Raw genomic sequence first — 22,654 nt, forward strand, 5'->3', positions numbered from 1 at the left:
CACCGAATGTCAGTTGGTAGGTCACGAAATCGACCCAAAAAGTGACTCAAAGTGACCTTTTGTGAACAGTATCTGACCCAGTGACCTAGATGGTGAAAATGAAAGGCAAAAAATAGTGAATAGTATTGACTCAATGACCTCAACGGGTAAACTTGCTCTAAAGAGAACTTCAACGACCCTTACAAATTCCGGAGAACCTGAAATACAATAACCATAGGGGTCACTAAAGCGACTGAATTTATTGGCGTGAGTTCATGCTATTTACCTTGTGTATTAAGGATATTCCTGTATATGTTGTAATCTATGTTAATTAGACTTTAATTAGGATTACTACTTGCCTTATGGTACACGGATTGTATCTGTATATACTTATCCTCTTTGCGAGAAAAATACATATCAGAAAATCATTCTCTCAAATTATAGTCCTATAATCTTTGACTTGGTATTAGAGCAAAGATCCTATAGAAAATTACTCATAAGTATCATTTTGAAACTTTAATTAGTTATAAGGCCACCTAACGTTTTTTGTTTTCATAAGGCCACTTTAGAGCCTAAAAAGGTCAGCTTCTTTTTAGCTTATACTTTTTTGGCCTCAGCTCTCTCTCTCTCTCTCTCTCTCTCTCTCTCTTATCTTCTTCGGTAGAGCTCATCTGTTTCAAAAACACATCGCTAAACCTTGAGGAAGGTAACCGCCAAAATAAGCAGACACGGAACCAAAGAGGTCAATGTGTAAAGAGAGAGGGAGACAACGTCTCTGGCCATGTTGGTGGCGCCACCAACACTAAGAGTCATCCTAATGACGCTTTCAAATTGCCTCAATCAAGGGAGCATGAGAACAGAGATATATGTTCTTAATGTGGAGCATCCGGTGATTGAGCACACATTTGTAGAGCTCGTGAGAGTATTGCCACCATCTATAAAGCATATTATGAAGCAAGAGAAGCTCACTAAGTAGAACAAGAAGATCAAGAAGGTGATCTCAAATTAAGGGTTGAAGACTTCAAATCTGGGTGGGATCAATAAATCGCCGATTTTGTTTAAGTCTTTATTTTTCCAACAGATGTAATAGGCAATCGCCATATATTTTGTACTAAATGCCATTGGTTTAGTTTTTCTTCAACTAGGCTCATTATGATGTCTAGGAAGGTTTTGAGATGAGTGGTACTTAAGCGAGTTTTGCTCCACCGACATCTCTCTACTCACCTGGTCATACTTATTTTGGAGTTACCGAAAGATGTTAAACGACTACCTTTGTTTTGCATTAGCTAGTATTTGGATTAGATTCTCTTAATGGTTAAGAAACAATGATGCACTCCATTGGCTTATGAATAAAATTTCGTGTTCTTTTTATTATCACTCTATTTGAAATTCTAAGTATATTGCTTCATGACTATGATGGCTGAACCATCAAGATTAGTTCAAGGACATGGAATGGCCCAAATTTCACTTGTCAAATGGCACCTTGATTATTGTCACAGAAACTCTCTACGCTCCTAGGGCTAATCGAACCCTATTGAGCTATTCGAGCCAACGGATTCCATGCGGAAACACATATAGAGAACAGAAAAGAGTTCCTTTGCATTTCCTCTAATGATTGCGAACAAAGGCGCATCTTAGAGAAACTTATGTGTCTCTCTAGTGGATTTTATGTCACCACTATTCGAGCTATTAAATTCAATAACGTCATGAGAGAAGATCTCTTGGATTTAGACACATATTGGCTTTGTCACGACAGGATAGGTCATTCTAGTCATGATATGATGATCCGTCTACTAAAGACTTTACACGGACATCCATTCTTTCAAGCGAAATGAAGCAAGAATCAAAGGTTGATTCCTGGACTGAGTGTGACCGCCGCCGGTGCCTCTGGCGTAGCCGCCGTGCACCGCCAGCCTAGGGCTGGTGCAGTCAATATCCATGACACCATGGATAGCATCCATCATGGTGATGGCGCCCCAGATGATGCTGCAATCACCAAACTTTGCTTCCAATAGCTTTTCAAATGCTCCGGCCCAACCAAAATCTTCATTGGTTGCTTCTAAGGCCTCTCGCTCATTCTACAAAGCCTGTTCCTTAGGAAAATAAGGACTGAGACGGTCCTATGCAAAGGATATGAAAGTACTCATTCTGTTCTTACATAGAATCCGAGGGGATTCTGTAGACTGATACAACCAACTTGCGGACGTTTAAATATTTCATAATGTTGGTTGACACGCAATCACGCTAGTCACATGTTGTGACATTGTCCACTTGTAATGCTGCTTACTCTACACTCCTAGCACACATCATATGGCGACGGGCTCATTCCCCGGATCATCTCATTCAGTCAATTGGCATTGACAATACTAGAAAGTTTACATCGAAGACTTTCGATGATTATTGCATATCATTGGGACTGATGTTAGACATCATATTCCCATGTACACACCCAAATGGTCTCGCATAAATGACTACGATGGTAGCCCGGACATTGAAATGCGCACCAATCTTCCTATATTCGCATGGGGTCATGCAATATCGCATGCAGCTATGCTAATTCGTCTATGACCTACCTCCACTCAATCTATCTCTGCGTTACGGCTAGTGACTAGGAACAAGTATCTCATACTTATGTATATTTGAGTGCGCCATTTATGTGCCTATTGCGCCGCCACAACGCACTACAATGGGTCATCACAGACAAATAAGCAAATACGTTGGATATGAGACTCCAACAATCGTCCGCCACTTAATACCCTTGCTAGGCGATCTCTTTGCCGCATGTCTTGTGGATTGTCACTTTGATGAGACACTCTTCTCGTTGTTAGAGGGAGATAAGAACACGGATGTTCAGCAGGAACAATAGAAATTGTCGTGGTCTGTCCCCATTATGTCTCATCTTGATCCCTTCTAAAGTGACGAGATCACACATATCTGCTACAAACATGCTTGCAAGGATGGACATCTCTATGAGAGGACGTAGTGCCACCCTACATGGAGATAGGCATGACACCAACGCCATAGAGAGTGGCACTTTGGTGTCACAGGCCATGGCCTCAGCTAGGATGCGTGGGAGGCTCGTGGGTTCGAATGATACTTTGGCACAACCCAATCCTTTGATCATCGACACTCAAAATCCGTCTCATGAGAATGTTCATGATTAAGGTTATCGTTGGGGAACCCCTCAACATCAGAATCTATTCCTAAGAATATAGAGCTCTCTGAAAATTACACTAGTGTACATGAGACATGGGACAAAAACTCCATCATGATTGATGATTTTGCGCATTTCATAGCGCATGAGTTTGTTGAGTCCGATGTTATCGAACAATGCTCCGTTGATGAATGAATGTCAACGTAGAGAAATTGGCCTAAATGGAAAGATGCGATCCAGGTTAAGTTGGATTCTCTAACGAAAATGAAGGTTTTTCGAGCCAATGAAGCCAACACCTCCTAACATAAAACCTATTGACTAATGGGTCTTCGTTAGAAAGCGTGATGAGAAAAAGATATGGTAATCTCGCCTTATGGCACAAGGCTTCTCACAAAACGCCCTGGAATCGACTACGAGGAGACATGTATATTCTCTCCTAATGGATGTCATTGCACTCCACTACCTTATCAGTTTGGTAGTTTCTGAATAACTGAACATGACCTTATCAGTTTGGTAGTTTCCGAATAACTGAACATGCAGCTTACGAATGTGGTCACTACGTATCTTTATGGGGGATCTAGATACAAAATATACATGAAGGTTCCTGGTGAACTTCATTTACCCAAGTCAAGTGGCTCTAAACCACAGAGCGCGTTTGCAATGAGGTTGAAACGCTCACTAAATGACTACTTAATTGGGAAGGGATATGTAAATGCCTGCGCATTTCTATGACAAGTTCCGGATTCTATCGCGGTTCATGTTGGTGACATGATCTTCATTAGAACCCCTTAAAGAGTTAAGGGAAACCGCTGAACACTTGAAATCTGAGTTTGAGATGAAGGATCTTGGGAGAACACAATTTTGTCTCAGTTTGGAACTTGAGCACCGTGTTGATGCTTAGGCATTTTGACAAGGTCAAGCATTCAAACACCCCTATGATCATTAGTAGTCTTGATCCTAAAAAGGATCATCTTCGTCCAAATGATGATGACGAAGATGTGCTAGAGGCAGAAGTGCCTTACTTGAGTACAATATGCGCATTATTGTACTTAGCTCAATGCACAAGACAAGACATCTCATTTGCAGTGAGCTTGTTAACTAGGTATAGCTCTGCGCCAACGTGACGTCATTTGACTGGTGATATGGGCTTGTTCTATCCCTACAGAGAAATGATGGCTTCAGACCCATCACACACCAGGAACGCCGCCAACACTGGCTTGCATCCTTTATCCCCATCCCAAAATGACATTAGTGTTTTGGAAGGTTTTGCTGATGTTGGGTACCTCTCTGACCCACACAAAGGTCATTCACAAACTGGTTATGTGTTCACCATGGGTAAGACCGCGATATTTTGAAAGTCTACAGAACAGACCCTAGTCGATATATCTTCAAACCATGTACGAAGTAATTCGTGAATCTATATGGATTGGATCCATAATTACGCACGTTCGAAGTAATTGTGGTTTGAAGTCTACCACAGATGAGCCTACAAGTATTTATGAGGATAATGCTACTTGTTTTGAACAAATGAAGTAAGGCTAGCTACATCAAAGGCGACAACACCAAGCATAATCAGCAACAACAGACTCTCCTCAAGATCAAAGTGAACTATGTTCGATCTAAGGACAATGTGGCAGACTTGTTCACTAAGTCATTGCCAATTTCACTTTCGAGAAACATGTTGGTAGCATCGTTTGCGGAAGTTATCCAAATTCCCATGACTGTAGTCATCAGGGAGAGATGCAGACATTAGGGGGAGATGTCTACATGTATGGTCTCAAAACGTGAAGGGTGTGTTGTACTCTTTTTCTCCTTCAACCGAGGTTATTTTTATCCCACTAGGTTTTTGTTACTCGACACGATTTTTAACGAGGCAACGAGAGGAGCACCACGTTTGGGCGACACAAGGGGGAGTGTTTAAGGACACTTAGTTTGTGTGTGGCCCAAACTCTGATTACTTGTCTGAGTTGTAATAGGGTTAGTCTTACCGATATCTACTGAGATATTTCAATCATTGTATGATTCAGTTACCTTGTAAGACGCATATTCTTTGCTTGTAATCCTCTTTATAAAGAGGCCTTATTATCAATGAAAGCACAACTGAATTCTCTCCCAATTTCAATTTTCCTAAAACAATCATCAAATAATTGTGACAGGGAATGCTAGGCTCACATTTATACCGAGTGTGGATTAGCCACATGCAGACACGTGTAGCCATTTTCCCCTTTCTTAATATCAAAAACAGCCTGGAACGACTAAAACTGATATGACTTCTTTTCCATCTTTTCTATTCCTTTTTTGCCCCTCCTTTTCTCTCTTTCTTCCTCTATCAGTGAGGCCGAAGGAGGACGGTGGCAGGGATAGGGGATTCCGGTGATGACGGTAATAGAGAATCAGTGATGGTGAGAGACTGAGAGTGGTGGTAGAGGGATAAATTAGGGCTGTGCGTGAGTGGGCTTATTGAGATTAGAAATCAAAGAACATGCTAACAAAAAAAAACCCAAAAATCAAAGTTGAAGCACATCATCATTTGAATGGAATTGCATGGCATCAAATGCAAGAGTTGAGAAGAATCTGGGTTTAAGCCAAAAAATTTACAACTAAAACTCTACACAAGTCTTTCAACTCTTCCATTTATCTCCCACACTCTTTTCTCTTCTGCCTCAACTCCTCCTCCGTCGTCGATTGTTTTGATTCTCTCCAACTCCCTATAACTCTCGCTCAATACCCGTAGCTGAACAATTGCTATAGCAATCACAGCAACTACGAAAAACGGCGTTGTCAAGGAGAACGACAATGGTTTCATCCTCATTCTGCTTTTCAATTTATTTTTGTTTTGTCTGCATAGTCTGAAATTAAAAGCTTTTCAATTTCATCGCGAATTATTCAATTTTATGATTTCACTCTAAGAAAGTTGAATTTGTGCTTGTCTTCTTCGACCTCACCGATAGAGGAAGAAAGAGAGAAAACAAAGGGCAGAAAAGGAATAGAAAAGATGGAAAAGAGGTCATATCAGTTTTAATCATTCTAGGTCATTTTAATATTAAAAAAAGGAGAAATGCCTACACGTGTCCACGTGTGGCTGATCCACACTCTGAGTGTGAGTTTAGCATTTCCCTTTTCCAATTAGTAGATACTAGTCTTTATTGACACATGCGATGCATATGTTAAACAATTTTATTTTTAGTTTTATTTTGGGCTAAATACAAATTACTACCCTGTGGTTTAGGTCCCAAATCAATTCAGTCCATGAACTTCCAATTTCATCAAAAACACCCCTGCACTTTCAATTTTGATATAATAGGTCCAATTTGTTAGTTTTCCGACAATTGAGTTATTTAACTTGTTAATATGGCTCATATATGGCCTATGTTTTATGATGTGGTGTCGAGGTGGTCTGCATAGTCAATTTAGGAGTAAGTCCTACTATTAAAAATAAATAGTTTTTCAACAAATAATCCAACTATAACTTGAACCCATAACATAATATTAACGAATTGGACCTATTAGATCAAAATTGAAAGTGCAGGGGTGTTTTTGATGAAATTAGAAGTCCAGGGACTGAATTGATTTTGGACCTAAACCACAGGGTACTAACTAGTATTTAGCCATTTTATTTTTATTCTTATTTTTACTTTTTGGAGGAAAAAAAAGTAGGAAGTTACAACGGTAAGATGCGGGAAGTTATATCTGTAGAAAGTGGGATGAATTTCCTTTTTTTTCCTGAATTTATATTTTTCTATTTACCATAACACCTCTCATATATTAAAAAGTATTTTAAATTAACCTATAGTCTAAGGATATTTACGTAAATTCACACCCACTTTGGGTTCTCTTAATAATAGTATAGATTAGAAATATAGTCTAAAATATTAGTGGTGAAAAAATTCATTGACCAAAGGAAGCCTTTGCAGGAATATCATTTGCACGAAGAAGCTTATACATAGAGTTGTTCCTAGGCCTAGGTGAAACTAGAGAGTACGTTTCTACTGGTTTCTACTGGGATCTCCAAATCTGCTCATTTGACCTCACTCTATTATGAATTATTAAATGACATATATAACTTACTATAAAATGACTATTAAGGACAATAATTATACCCAAAAAATTGTTATATTTATTTTCTCTAGACTTTCCAATTCAATAATATTAGATTGCATTCTTTATTATTTTCCCTATCTATTTTCATTTTCCAATTTGACTACATACTCATTAAGCATTCATATATATTTAATAAGAAATAAAACTATGATTAAGATAAAAATGTATGATATGCATATTGAACGCATATTGGTCAGGGAGAACAAAATAAATTGTATTATGACCTAAATCTAAATCGATCCATTATATTTGCAAAAAGAAGAAAAAAAAAACAGAGCTAGCAAATAAAAATAAATAAATAAATATTTAAATAATTAATCATGAGGTACAAAAAATAGAGAAACATTAAGAAAAAATTATTAATTTTTTTTTTGCAAAGCTAAAAAATAAAAATTAAATAAAAAAATCACATAATAGTTCATGTTATTTTATTTTTATTAATTTTTAAAACTCAATACCTTGTGTTTGATTTTTTTTTATTGGATAAGATCGAGATTTATGTTGTTTGATTAAGGAATGGAGATGTAATTAAGATTTATAGAGTAATTAAATCATTGAAATGACTAAGTTTTTTATTATAAAGATCTTGTTTAAGGAAAACTGAATTGGGAGAGAATTGAATCGTGCTTTCATTGATAATAAGGACCTCTTTAGATAAAGGATTACAAGACATAGAATCAGAGTTGTACAAGGAAAGTAATTAATCGTACAATTAATCGGATATCTATGAATATCTCTAATTCCTAACCATATTACAACTAGGTCAAGTAACCTAGAGTTTGGGCCAGACACATATTCTGGATTTACTTAAACACTCCCCCTTGTGTCGCCCAAACATGGTGCTCCTCTCGTTGCCTCATTAAAAACCTTGCCGAGTAACAAAAATCCAGTGGGACAAAAATAACCTCGGTCGAAGGGGAAAAAGAGCACAACACACCCTTCACGTTTCGAGACCATACATGTAGACATCTCCCCCTGATGTCTGCATCTCCCCTGATGACAATGGTCATGGGAGTTCGGATAACTTCCGCAAACGATGCTACCAACATGTTTTTCGAAAGTGGAATTTAGGCAATGACTTAGTGAGCAAGTTTGCTACACTGTCCTCAGATCAAACTTAATTCACTTTGATCTTGAGGAGAGTCTGTTGTTGCTGATTATGCTTGGTGTTGTCACTTTTGATGTAGCCTTTGCTTCATTTGTTCAAAGCAAGCAGCATTATCCTAAATGCTCGTAGGCTTATCTGTGGTAGACTTCAAACCACAATTGTTTCGAACAGGCGTAATTATGGATCAAATCCATATACATTCACGAACCACTTCGTGAAGAGCAATAATCTCTGCATTGTTCGAAGATATAGCGACTAGGGTCTGTTATGTAGACTTCCATGATATCACAGTCTTTACCCATAGTGAACACTTAACCATTTTGGGAATGACCTTTGTGTGGGTCAGAGAGATACCCAACATCATCAAAACCTTCCAAAACACATGTCGTTTTGGGATGGGGATAGTGGACGCAGGCAAGTGTTGGCGGCGTTCCTAGTGTGTGATGGGTCCGAATCCATCGTCTCTCTATAGGGATAGAACAAGCGCATATCAATCGTACATCTCAAGTACCGAAAGATATCTTTTACACCAATCCAATGACGTCGCGTTGGCGCAAAGCTATATCTAGCTAACAAGTTCACAACATATGAGATGTTCGGTCTTGTGCATTGAGATAAGTACAATAATGCGCCTATTGTACTTAAGTAAGGCACTTCAGCCTCTAGCATATCTTCGTCATCATTCTTTGGACGAAGAGGATCCTTTTCAGGATCAAGACTACGGACGATCATGGGGGTGCTTGAAGGCTTGACCTTGTCAAAAATGCCTAAGCATCTATCAACACGATGCTAAAGTTCCAAACTGAGACATAATCGTGTTCTCCCAAAATCCTTCATCTCAAACTCGGATTTCAAGTGTTCAGCGGTTTCCCTTAACTCTTTAAGGGCTTCTAATAAAGATCATGTCCAACATGAACCACGATAGAATCCGAAACTTGTTATGGAAACGCGCGGGCATATCCCTTCCCAATCAAGTAGTCACTTTAGTGAGCGTTTCAATCTCTTTGTAAAATGCGCTCCGTGGTCTAGACCCACTTGACTTGGGTAAATGAAGTTCACCATGAACCTTCATGTATATTCCGTATCTAGATCCCCATAGAGATACGTGTGAGTATATTGGGCTATTACCATTCAATGCATGATTTCCCATTGTCACAAGGAAAACAAAAGATGCAGATAGACTTGGAGTATGATTCTCCTATCTTCCTGGTGGCTCAAGGAAACAAAGAGGAAGATCACAGAATCGGAACATAAAGAGAAGATCAAGCAGAATTGATTCACTGATCTTGAGTTTAATATGGTATTCATTCCATATCATTTTGCATGACTTTAAATTGATATGCATATCGGTTAGATTGATTCAATATTCTCATCGGCATTAAAAAGGTTGTTTTAACATGCATATCAATTTGAGATATTGATTGATCTTGCTTAGGAAAGATTCGATTGCATATTCAAAAACAGTTTTAAACCTTCCTATATTTATCTTAATTGATAATTAAGACAAGATTTGATTGAGGGGGAGTTTTCTCCCTTATAAAAGGTTTCGAAACTGAAGTTAAGATGTGGGTTTTTTTTATGCATAAAATTGTTCTCTCTTGAACTACTTATTTTGTTCAAATCAGTTTCTGAAAAAACCTCTTTACTTGTTTCTTGTATTCCATTGCATAAGCCTTCATACTTACTCTCAAGATCAGTGACTCATTTGAGAGCAAGGAAGGTTGAAGATAGATTGTCTAGGATGTTGTATTAGGAGTTAGAACAGTTGTAAAACAAGTTGGCATTTGTTGCCAAATGAAAGTGTTTGTTATGAACAACACTACTTGTATTCTGTAAACTCTAAAGTTTCATATTGGATTGATTTTTCGTGTTGGCTACGTAAAAAGTCACGCAGTGAAGTTTCCTCAGTGGAGAGGTTTACACTGCGTTAGCAAATCTCCATGTTGTGAATCGTATTTTCTTTAGATAAATTCATTGAAGTAAAGTATTTTATCAATACTTGTTCCATCGAGTATTTTCAATACGTAGTGACCACATTCGTAAGCTGCATGATCAGTTATTCGGAAACTACCAAACTGACAGGGTAGTGGAGTGGAGTGCACTGACATCTATTACGAGAGAATATGTCTCATCGTAGTCGATTCCAGGGCGTTTTGTGAGAAGCCTTGCGCCATAAGGCGAGATTACCATCTCTTTTTCTCATCACGCTTTCTAATGAAGACCTATTAGTCAATAGGTTTTATGTTAGGAGGTGTAGGCATCACTGGCTCAAAAACCTTCCTCTTCGTTAGAGAATCCAACTTAACATGGATCACATCTTTCCATTTAGGCCAAATTTCTCTATGTTGGCATTCATTCATCAACGGAGCGTGGTTCGATATCATCGCACTCAACAAACTCATGCGCAACGAAATGCGCAACTACATCATCAATTATGATGGAGTTTCTATCCCACGTCTCATGTACACTAGTGTAATTTTCATAGAACTATATATTCTCAGGAATAGGTTCTGACGTTGAGGCGTCCCCCAACGATAACCATAATCCGGAAGATTCTCATGAGATGGATTTTGAGTCTTGATGATCAAAGGATTGGAATGTGCCAAAGTATCATTTGAACCCACGGGCCTCCCACGCATCCTAGCTGGGGCCATGGCCTATAACACCAGAGTGCCACTCTCCTTGGCGTTAGCGCCATGCCTACCTCCGTGTAGGGTGGCGCTACGTCCTTTCGTAGGGACGTCCTTCGTTGCAGGCATGTTTGCAGCATATTGGTGTGATCTCGTCACTTTAACGGGGATCGAGATGAGACATAGTGGGGACAGGCCACAACAATTCCTGTCGTTCCTGCTGAACATCCGTGTGCTTATCTCCCCCTAACGACGGGAAGACTGTCTCATCAAAGTGACAACCTGCAAATCTAGCGGTAATGAGATTGCCTTGCAAGGGCATTAAGTGGCAGACACATATTCTGGATTTACTTAAACAGATCTTAGTTTGTTTGTAAATTATATGAGTGAGGTTATTTGAAGAACTTTAGTGAGATTTAATGAGTAATATTTGAAAATTTGATAGGAGGTGTAAAAAGCATAGAGGTCAAGTGAGTAAATTTAGAGGTTCAAATAGAAAAACTCGTGAAACTAAGGGGGGTGTATTGTATTTGGATTTGTGCAGACTGTTTTTAAATGACAGACTTTTTGAAAAGTCCACAAACTCTTTAAAAAGTTGATAGACTGTTATGGATTTCTTAAAACCATTGATTTTAGCAACAGACTTTTATTGATTCATGAAAATCTATATACTTTATTATGAATAACTTCTACAGATTTCTTAGGATGTACAAAATAAAAATAAATAAAAAACAAACAAACAAAAACAAAAAACAAAAAAAATTAAAACAAATGCAGCCCAAACACAAAACAAAATAATAACTTGTTGTCTCTTCAATGCTCCAGTATCTTCTAATAGAAATTGACTCAAATAAATGATTGTTAGTCTGTCTAGCGAGTTTGTTCTTATTCCTAATCTCCCAACAACATAAATATACAATATAGATTTATTCAAAAAAAAAATATATATATATATATATATATATATATATAATATAGATCACTTGATGTTTATAGTTAATTATTCTCATCAATTTTGTTTTCGCCGATTAACATATATTGTAGCAATATTGGTCAATGTCTTGATCTATAATCAATCAATTGAAATTCAATTGTTCAACCTTTTTTTGAACCATAATATAAATTCAAATTAATGAGAATAATTAATTAATAAGATAAAATTATGGTTCAAGGTCTTAGGGTTAGACCACAATATTTGAGTTTTAGGGTTTCATAAATCATTTTTATTACTATTAGGGTTCGAAGTATCACAATTGAAAACAAAAAAACAAAAAAAAAAACAAAAATCACATTCAACAACTACAATGAACATGTTGGGTATCAAAAACAGGTTGATATCATAAAAGATTAGAGAAAAGACAAAAAATTAAGAAAGAGAGATGATGAAGGACAAACTTCTTCGTGCGTAGAGAGAAGAACTTTGATAGACCTTTTTTTTTTTTTTTTTTGAAGAGGAAACTTTGATAGACTTTTTGAAATCTTTGGTCTGGAGGCTGGTAATTATTGGAGTTTGGTATGTATAGTTAACACTACAAAGTCCATGATTATCCATGATTTTCTAATTCTATAAGTATGAATGATATTTTGAATACCTCTGTACTTTTATTCATTTTTAAAAGTCCTAATTGAATACCCCTAGATTTTGGTGGAATTCATGAAGTCTTTAAAAATCCTAATTGAATACCTCAAGACTTTCATGGACTGTTAAAAGTCTATATTGAATACACCCAGATTTTTAAATTCCATAGATTTGTTTAAAAGTTCCACTAATTTCATATACAATACACCCCCCTAAGCTTAGGCTTATGGCCCCGAACTCTATGAGGCCGGAGAGTAATTACAATCCACACTCCCCATATTTTGTATTCCCTCATTTTTCTTAAACATTTACCAATCTCATTCTCTACAATTGCATTCCACAATTACCCTTTTCAGCTTCCAAATACGCAACCAAAGAAACACAGAATTCTTTCTTTCTTCTCTATCTATCAGTTAATTTCCTCTCCTCTCCCCTAAACTAGGAATTTACGTTCTAAGTAGCTGAAATTTAGAAATTCTCAAGGAAAGTTGTGATCGACTAATTAATGACTAAACATATAAGAATATATCATATATAAGACTTTGACTGTTGAACTGAGTTATGAATAACAATCGTCACCAACCTATTCTCCAAAATCAAACAAGTCAATTAAAAGAATGCCCAGATTGATCGCCCAAAAACTTCATTGTTAGAGATACCCAAAATCATGCTCATATTGTGAGTATGTTTGAGACATCAAGCATCAAAATTTTTGTATTTTGTTTTCTGGGATTTGCTTATCATCAAGAGACAAAGCCAGATTCAGAGGAAGAGAAGAGAGGCATAACCTCAGAGAGGTTGACGACGAGAGAAAAATTGCCTTGATTATTTCATACAACTCAAAAAATATAATTATCAATTCAGGAAAGAAATATCTTTCTGTCTTTTTTATACAACAAATTTGAGAACTTTCATTTCTTTGTATTCTGAAAGTATAGAAGCTAATGAGCCAATGAGGAGAAAGGGTAGGAGAGAATTGGTGTCATACGAGAGGAGAGGAGAGATGTATAGCTTTTTGAAGTTGGTTGAACTTGAAGAATATTCAAGGGCATTTGGGGAAGAAACATAAAAGAAAGAGGAGGGAAGTAGTGTAAAACAAAAAGTACAAATTTCACTCCGTTTTTAGTGCAGATATCATCTAAACCCTATTTTAACTAAAGAGTTTCCTAACGCTCAGGCATGTTGACTGAACTTCTCTCCACAATGGTCGCTGAGATCCAAAGTTCTATGTTTTTTTTTTCTTTTTCCTCTAACCCTGAAAATAATAATAAAAAAGAATAACAATAATTTTCCACATTTTCACGTTGCCACCATTCTTTTACATTTCACTATGTTCTGCTCTCCAAGTTAACAAAACAAACCTAGCTAGAAACGCCAGCGATCACGATCATCATGTTCCGGCAAGCCTCACGTCTCTTGGGTCGAGCCTCTTGGCTGCGGCCACGACCCTTCTGCACAGAGGTCCCAGCAGCCACTCCATCAGCGGACCCAGCCTTTGTAGAGGCATGGAAGAAAGTGGCGCCCAACATCGACCCACCCAGGACTCCATCAACCTACATGGACCCTCGGCCTCCCATCCCTTCTTCCCTCCCTTCCAAAATGACAGTCAATTTCGTCCTCCCTTATTCTTCTGAGCTCTCTGGCAAAGAGGTCTCTGCCCTAAATTTGATATCTTTTCGGTTATTGATTCGCGTTTTCTTATGTTTTCTATTTGTTATTTGGATTGATTTCTTTGATTGGTTTGAGATGATTCAAATCTTGGTGTTATTTAAGAATATGTTTATAATCCGTGGACTCTTGCATTTTTGGTTAGGATGTGTTTGTACGTGAATTGTTGATATGATTATTGTTAGTTTTGGTCATGCTTCATTGTAAATGATATGTACTGATATTGTCATGCACATTCTGCTGGGTTGTTTTGAAAGTTAGGTCAATAAACTTTCCAATTCAAGCTTAGTTTGCCTTTCTAGAACACAATGACTCAGGATTATTTGTTTCTAAATGTTTATGATCTTTCTCTTTTGTCAATCATCGATAAACTACATTGTATTTCTTCTGAAATATGTTAGCTAGTTTCCATTGATTTATGTCATCTTTCTCTTTTGTCAATCATCGATAAACTACATTGTATTTCTTCTAAAATATGTTAGCTAGTTTCCATTGATTTATGTCATTTGAGGTATGAGAATTGCATTTATGACCTCCTTGTTCGAGGTTTTGGTGCTCTTTCAAATGGTCTTTCATTTTAATATCTGGGTTTTGTTTGGGTACAAATCCATCAACTGTGGATATTGTATTGTTTTGGTTTATCACATTACCATCTTTTCAGTTTTTTTTTTTATCAGCAAAAACATTTCATTTGTGTTTTAGAATGTAACTATTGAAAGAGCCCCAATATAATGGTGTGTTTACGAATTTCTATTACAGTAAGCTGCATCCGTGACAAAATTAAGTTTGTTTGAACCAGAAAGTTATCTTTTATCTATTATTTCAAAACTTGCTGCTTCTTGCATAACTTTTGAGCTAGGAAGTGCAAAAGCTGCTAGTATGGGGGAGAGCATTCCCGTTTCTATGCCATGTTCTTGATATAGTGTAGACAGAATAATTGCTTTAGAGCTTAACTGGACTTAATTGGGCGGAATGGGAAATATATACCTGTACTCCATCAGCTTGGAAGCATGAGCTCCTTCATGTCAATCTTTCTTAAAAGATCTGTGTGATACTTTGGTGAGAATGCAATTGTATTTGCATCAGCTTAATGTAAACAGTCGAATATGTTTACCTTGAATAACTCCACAATTTTCTCCAAGTTAGACAGAACCAGAGAAGAGCAAAAAATTCGTAACTCTAATTCTTGTGATGGTTTCATCCTCATTCTGATATATGAAATTATCAGTTGTATTATTGGACTGGTCAGGTGATAAAGGTGTACTTACCATAGCATTTTGTTTTATTGCTCTTAAATCCCTATTAAGAACGTTTAGTTTGTGTGATTCAGGTCGACATGGTCATGATACCAGCAACAACCGGACAGATGGGTGTTTTGCCTGGCCATGTCGCAACCATTGCGGAGCTAAAGCCTGGAGTCTTATCAGTGCACGATGGGAGTGATGTGAAAAAGTATTTTATCAGCAGTGGATTTGCTTTTATTCATGCAAATTCTGTTGCTGATATAATTGCCGTGGAAGCTGTGCCAATTGACCAAATTGACGCAAGCTTGGTACAGAAGGGGCTTGCAGAGTTCACTCAGAAGCTCAGTTCAGCTACAACCGATTTGGAGAAAGCTGAAGCACAAATAGGCATCGATGTTCATAGTGCTCTTAACTCTGCTATCACTGGCTAATGACTTGCAATGCAATCAAATTTTTGTTACTTCTCTCTTCATCTAATTGAGCAGTATTCGACTTGGCAAATCGTCAGTGAGTTTCAGTGAAATAAAGTATATACTGAAGAACCCTTTTATTTATTTATTTTACCAAAATTCTTCTCAAGTTCTGAGTGTTCTTTTATCGTCCATTTTTAGTCTTGAATCTGATCTGTGTTTTAATTGGTAATCAATTGCTCATAGAGTTCTTTTACATTCCTCCATGGTCTACATGGAGTAAGTGGTTTATCACTTCCAGAAACCTTTTTCATTTCAAAGAACACTTTTGCTTCCTTTATTCCTAGCTATTTTACTTGATTTTGGCTTAAAGCCGTTGTCCAATAGGTTATCTGGATAACTAGTGTTCTAAAGATCTAGTTTTCCGTTGGCGAAATATGCCTAAGGGGATAGATCACTCCCACTTCGGGATATATGCTTTGACTTTGGTTTTTGTTCAAATTTTGGTTGTTATTAAAATGAGATTTAATTTTCTTTTAAAAAAAAAAATGAGATTTAATTTTTGTTTTACCTAAAATAACAGTATTTATTAGTAATGAGAATTACATTTTATAAGCACATGGCGATGCAAAACTAGAATAACACCACTTGAAACATACAAGATGTTCCACTTAGGTCATGATGTGGATGTGTAATGCGATCCAGATTCAAATATCGTACATGTCAATTGGGACACCAAGGTCCCAAATTTAGATCCAAACTTGACTCAAATATAAGTCTGACTCCGCCCACAAACTGAATTCAAATCTAGCGTCTCGACATCGACTATCACTGCTATTCGTTTAAAAGTTTTTTTTGATAACTTAAATTTTATATTTTATATAAATTTCTACAAAAAAATGCAAAGAAAAGTGTGAATTTGACTCCGCTATTATAAAGGTCCTCACTAGAGAGACCCATTAATTCCAATATGAAAATCCCGACTAGTATTTGTTTCGGTTATTGAAAAACCAAAAGGACGAGCGTATCACTCCTTTGAGTCCAATCCTCATCTTAACCTAAACATCATACTGAAACGCCAGCATAACAGAAACCAGGCCATCGGCCCAGTAAGAAACTGTAAAGCCCATTCCCTTTTGGAATGTCCCTACGGGCCCTACCAAACGAATCATTAGAATCATGAAAAGTCTCCCTTACCCTCGAGTTGATGGCCCAAACCCTCCGAATGTGCATTGACCATCCTGTCCCTTTCCTTACGAGATATGCTATTAAACCTCGTTAGGGTTTTAGAAGAGAGGCGAAGTGAGGAGTGAGAGTCAGAACCCTCTAGGTGGCCGCCCTCTCTCTCAACTGTCCAAATCCAAAGGGTTTTTGCTCCCAGCCGAAATCAAACTCCAAGGTATGTACTTTGCTATTCTAGCTGTTCTCAACAGCTTGATCATATCAAATTTATCGTATACTGTAACTGTGTTAAACAAGAACTCAACCTTAATGTTCTTATTGGACTGTTTGAATGCTCTGAAACACTTTATCATGTACCTCTGAGTTTGTCATTTCTAAGGGTTAGTTTTACGGGTTTGGAACCGATGACTCGTTTTGGGTTTCTAATGAAAAGGGTCTTATGTAGTATCAGCTTCATGTGTTCAAGTTCTTTTGTGTTATTAGGAAGTTGTGATTATTATTTATTGGAAGCAGATAGGGTTCTGAAAATCTATTTTTATTTTGCGATTTCTAGCGTGGGATGTTGGTGATGATAATGATGCTTTGCAAACCAGATTACTAGATATGGATATATTGTGTACATCTGTTATTGGTGAAGTTTTATTAGTCTCGGAGAGCTGTTGTCTAGTTGAAATATACGACAAGTAATTTGATAGTGGGTTTTATCGGCTGTTTTTGTTTTGGTGGTGTATTGTGCAGAAAATGTCTTCAGACGACGAAAAAACCCCAGTCAAGGCCATATCAGTGAAGGATAGTGAGAAGAAGAAGAAGAAGCACAGAGAGAAAGACAATGATGTGGACCAAGACTACATGATCAAGCCCCAGAGCTCGACTCCCTCCCTGGACACATCTCAGTGGCCCATTCTTCTCAAGAACTACGACCGCCTCAATGTTCGAACTGGACATTACACACCTCTTCCTTCGGGGTTCTCTCCACTCAAGCGGCCTCTTGCAGAGTATATCAGATATGGTGTTCTCAATCTTGACAAGCCCGCCAACCCCTCTTCCCACGAGGTTGTTGCTTGGATTAAACGCATCCTTCGTGTTGAGAAGACTGGTCACAGCGGTACTCTTGATCCTAAGGTTACAGGTAATCTCATTGTCTGTATTGACCGGGCAACACGACTTGTCAAGTCTCAGCAAGGTGCAGGAAAAGAGTATGTCTGTGTTGCACGCCTGCATTCAGCTGTGCCTGATGTTGCCAAGGTGGCCCGGGCACTTGAATCCCTCACTGGCGCTGTCTTTCAGAGGCCACCTTTGATATCTGCAGTCAAGAGGCAGCTTAGGATTAGGACCATCTATGAAAGCAAGCTTCTTGAGTATGATGTGGAGAAGCATCTGGTTGTTTTTTGGATTTCCTGTGAGGCAGGTACCTATGTGCGAACACTGTGTGTGCATTTGGGTCTGCTTCTTGGTGTGGGAGGACATATGCAGGAGCTTAGGAGGGTCAGGTCTGGGACTATGGGTGAGAAAGAGAACATGGTTACCATGCATGATGTCATGGATGCTCAATGGGCTTATGATACTAATAGGGATGAGAGTTATTTGAGGAGGGTTATTATGCCACTTGAGGTGCTTCTGACCAGTCATAAGAGATTAGTTGTCAAGGACTCAGCAGTGAATGCCATTTGCTATGGTGCCAAGTTGATGATTCCTGGGCTGCTGAGGTTTGAGAATGAAATTGAGGTAGGAGAGGAAGTTGTGCTTATGACTACCAAAGGTGAAGCAATTGCTTTGGGAATTGCTGAGATGACCACTGCTGTGATGGCAACTTGTGATCATGGTGTGGTGGCAAAGATTAAGAGGGTGGTGATGGATAGGGATACTTATCCTAGGAAGTGGGGTTTGGGGCCAAGGGCATCCATGAAGAAGAAATTGATTGCAGAAGGGAAATTGGATAAGCATGGGAAGCCTACTGAGAATACCCCTCCAGAATGGAGCCGGAATGTAGTATTACCGACAGGTGGAGATTCTATTATTGCAAGTGCTGCTGCTGGGCTTGCTGCTGCACCTGCTGTTGCCACTGAGACAACTTCTGTTTCGGAGAAGAAGGAGAAGAAAAAGCGCAAACAAGAGGAAGTGACTGACAGTCCTGTTCCAGTTCCTGCAAAGAAAAGCAAAGGTGAAGAAGTGGCTGAGCTTGAAGTTGAGAAGACGGAAAAGAAGAAGAAGAAGAAAAAGGATAAAGACAATGGTGTTTTGGATTCTTCAGATGGGGAGAAGTCTGTGAAGGTGAAGAAGCACAAAGATAAAGAAGAAGCTGGTTCACCTCAAACTGAAAAGTCTGAAAAGAAGAAAAAGAAGAAAAACAAAGAGGCTGAGGATCATGGTGCTGATGCTGCCACTGATAATGGGAAGGGTGATGGTGAGGCTGATAAGAGTGAGAAAAAGAAGAAGAAGAAGAAAAAGGATAAATTGGATGCTGAGGAAGAATAGATGAAAGGTTTAGTAGTAGTGTCTTTAGTGTATGCCTCTCTTTTCTTTCATCTACAATGAGAATTTTCCATCTAACTTATGGATTTTCATATCTCGTATATGTAATTTCTTTATCAATTTTCTGCAGAACTAGTTTATGTAGTTTAGCTTTGTATTGGTCTGTTTTTCTTCATAATTGAGTATTTTCAATTCAGTTATTACATTTTTCTTTGCTTGGTTTCAATATATGGAAGCGAAATCCACTTGCTGATATTTGTGCAGCAGGGAAATGATGCTGTGAGTATGACTTTCCGGTTTATGTGTTTGTACATACTACTCAAGTCTCTTCATGCAAGATAGAAGAGTTCTGAGATTTAGTCCTAAAATGAGTTGGCAATAAAGGGCGGAAGACTCTTCTGCTCTCACGGGTGCAGGTATGGCATCCTCCTAAGTATGATGTCCCTTTCTAATTTCCTATACTCCCAGCTTGAACCAGGTTATGGTTCTAAGTTCTAACTTTAACCAGGTTATAAGTTCTAACTTATAGCTGGTATGCCATCATGCATCCAGAACTCCAGAAGTTCATTCAGGTCGTCATAAAAGACGACTGTCTATAGCGCATACTAGTATGTCGGCCTTCTATAACATATTCATTTCTACAGGTAAATTATGTTAACAAAGAGTACCAACATCCAGAGCAGACGAGGTGGCTCTGCGCACCTAAAGAAAACAACAGCAAAGTCTATTAAGTAGTAGGTTAGGGGTAGTGAATCTTGATATGTATAGGCGGGTTGTAAATTTGTAATCCATCTACTTCAATTTTAAATTAGCCTCCATTTGACATTTCAACGTCTCTGAGTTTATTATCACATGACCAATCCCGGTGTCTTGCTGATAAATGGCTTTGTTCATTAGCGTTTCAGACACCTCCAGTTTTACATTTACCGAGGCCAGCTCAAAATGCAGAACTATTGTCTGAGTTCCGCCTATCCATAAGAACATTTTTACTGGGAAGTTCATTGTCGGACTTGTTCGGTTTCCCTTTCAGATTTCAGTCCTTGTGTGCATTTCCAATGAAAGGATCTTTTGCAACCAGCCCTTTTAAGGTAAGCCACTTCTCATTCCGACGTTAAAAAGAAAAGGTTAATGAAGTAATAAACTGATACGCAAGGCCAGACCCATCACCGATCGCAACATGCTCGCACCTTTAATCTCCAACGACAAACTTTAAACATTCATGAGGAACATGAAGCACTTGCACAGAGGACATTCAAGCATGCACCACATTCTGATGTCATAATTTATCACTTGGGTATTAATTCAGATTGTCCTGCTGTTTATCGTATATGGAACTCCTTCTCTTTGCCTGAATCTGTTGGGAACACCTTTAACATGGATTGGGAGGGTTAGTTAAATGCTCATCTCCACTGCACTACTAAAACAAGCGCTGGAGTTCAGTGGTGCTCAGTCTTTGTCTTTATTTGCTGGTATATCTGGAAGTGGAGAAACAAGTTTGTTTTCGATGCTCAATTTCAAATTCCTACAAACCCTGGTATGTTGATCTCTTCTGCTGCTACTGAATGGATTAATGCTCAGACTGTAGAATCTCTGTAAATCTGTATGTAATTAGGATTTTATTTAATTAGGATATCCTGTAATTATGGAAAGATTGTTTCCTATTAGAGTTAGACTACTCATTTGTACTTGTATATATACCCTCATTGTGGGATGAATAGAATTATCAAATTAACCCTGAATTGAAGTATTCTTTTCTACTTGGTATCAAAGCAGGTTCAATCCTTTGAACTTGCGCTGCATCCTTTGAATCCTGAATCCTGAAGAACACCACAAACCGCTGTGTACCACCACCATTGAAATCAAACCATCCTGAATTTCAAACCACCATCACCCTACCTTTTTTCGAAAAAAAATAAAATAAAATAAAAAAAAAAAAAAAAAAAAAATTTCTTTTCCAAAACATTCATATCCATCTTGAAACCCTTGAAAATCCAAACCTGCGAAAATCATGAATTCCTCAATGATGCAATCAGAGAAACAGGCTATTGGGCATTCGGTGACTACCGAATTTTTTGTTATGGCTCAACGCAAACAGGGTCCTCCTCCAAGCTTCTCAGGACCTTCTCCACGCCGTCTTCTGGGTAAACCAAATCCATATGCAAACAAAAGGTGCATTATTTGTGGGGAATTAGGTCATAGCAAGGAGCGGTGCTATGAAGTGATTGGTTACCCTGATTGGTGGGACTTCACCAAGAAACCGCGAAAGAATCTGGGCAAGGCCGCTGTTGCTACTACAGAGGAAGTTTACCTAGACAATGCCTCCGCTAATGTAGCGCAGTCAGGTATGAAGGGTAAGGTTACTTTTAATAGTACATGGATAATTGATACAGGTGCATCTGACCATATGACCAATGACCCAAGTCTTGTGAAAAACCTTAGACGTTCCCCTCAAGACGTTGTCTCTACTGCTGATGGTACTCCAACTCCGGTCACCGGAGAAGGTTCTATTGCTTTATCTGATACCTTAACCCTTGAATCTGTCCTAGTTGTTCCATCACTAGCCTATAATCTCCTGTCTGTTGGTCAAATTATTTTAGCTCTTGCATGTATTGTGACCTTCTATCCGTCTTTCTGTGTGTTTCAGGACATTCTGACTCGACGGATTCTTGGTTATGGTGTTAGAAGGGGGAAATTATACTATCTGGATCTGACAGAGACTGGAAAAAAACAGAAGCATCTTTTGGGACAAGCTAATCAGATCAACGGGGTAGAGAATGCGAAGGAAGCTGTATGGTTATGGCATCGCCGTTTAGGTCATCTATCCTTTCGTTATCTTAAGAAGCTGCAACCTCAATTGTTTTCAGTTGTTAGTGATTTGGATTTCCACTGTGACATTTGTGAACTGGCCAAGAGTCACCGTATTTCATATTCACCAAGTCTTAATAAAAGTCCTGTTCCTTTTATGAAGATTCACTCTGATGTCTGGGGTCCTGCGAAAATTCCTTCTCTTTCTGGAGCTCGGTATTTTGTAACGTTTATTGATGATTGCACTCGCATGACATGGGTGTCATTACTGAAGAATAAGAGTGATGTATTTGGAATGTTTACCGAATTTCACAAAATGGTG

At 38.2% G+C, this 22,654-nt stretch overlaps 2 protein-coding genes across 2 annotated transcripts; both read left to right on the top strand.

The window, feature by feature from the left end:
• Positions 1–13,826: 13,826 nt before the first annotated feature.
• Positions 13,827–16,042, top strand: LOC133706624 (ATP synthase subunit delta', mitochondrial). The gene is made up of 2 exons (XM_062132158.1): positions 13,827–14,201; positions 15,550–16,042. The coding sequence occupies exons 1-2, from the start codon at positions 13,944–13,946 to the stop codon at positions 15,892–15,894; spliced, it is 603 nt and encodes a 200-aa protein (XP_061988142.1). The 5' UTR covers positions 13,827–13,943; the 3' UTR covers positions 15,895–16,042.
• A 1,072-nt stretch (positions 16,043–17,114) lies between these two features.
• On the top strand, positions 17,115–19,732 carry LOC133743700 (H/ACA ribonucleoprotein complex subunit 4). Its single transcript, XM_062171731.1, has 2 exons — positions 17,115–17,272; positions 17,794–19,732. The coding sequence occupies exon 2, from the start codon at positions 17,797–17,799 to the stop codon at positions 19,528–19,530; it is 1,734 nt and encodes a 577-aa protein (XP_062027715.1). The 5' UTR covers positions 17,115–17,272; positions 17,794–17,796; the 3' UTR covers positions 19,531–19,732.
• The last annotated feature ends 2,922 nt before the right edge of the window (positions 19,733–22,654 follow it).

The sequence above is a fragment of the Rosa rugosa genome, chromosome 4 (assembly GCF_958449725.1).
Source record: "Rosa rugosa chromosome 4, drRosRugo1.1, whole genome shotgun sequence".
NCBI classification, from domain to species: domain Eukaryota; kingdom Viridiplantae; phylum Streptophyta; class Magnoliopsida; order Rosales; family Rosaceae; genus Rosa; species Rosa rugosa.

Coding starts and splice junctions, on each gene's coding strand:
- LOC133706624 (XM_062132158.1), top strand. CDS start 13,944: ATGTTCCGGCAAGCCTCACGTCTCTTGGGTCGAGCCTCTTGGCTGCGG. Junction 14,202..15,549: donor CTGAGCTCTCTGGCAAAGAG/GTCTCTGCCCTA, acceptor TGTGTGATTCAG/GTCGACATGGTCATGATACC.
- LOC133743700 (XM_062171731.1), top strand. CDS start 17,797: ATGTCTTCAGACGACGAAAAAACCCCAGTCAAGGCCATATCAGTGAAG.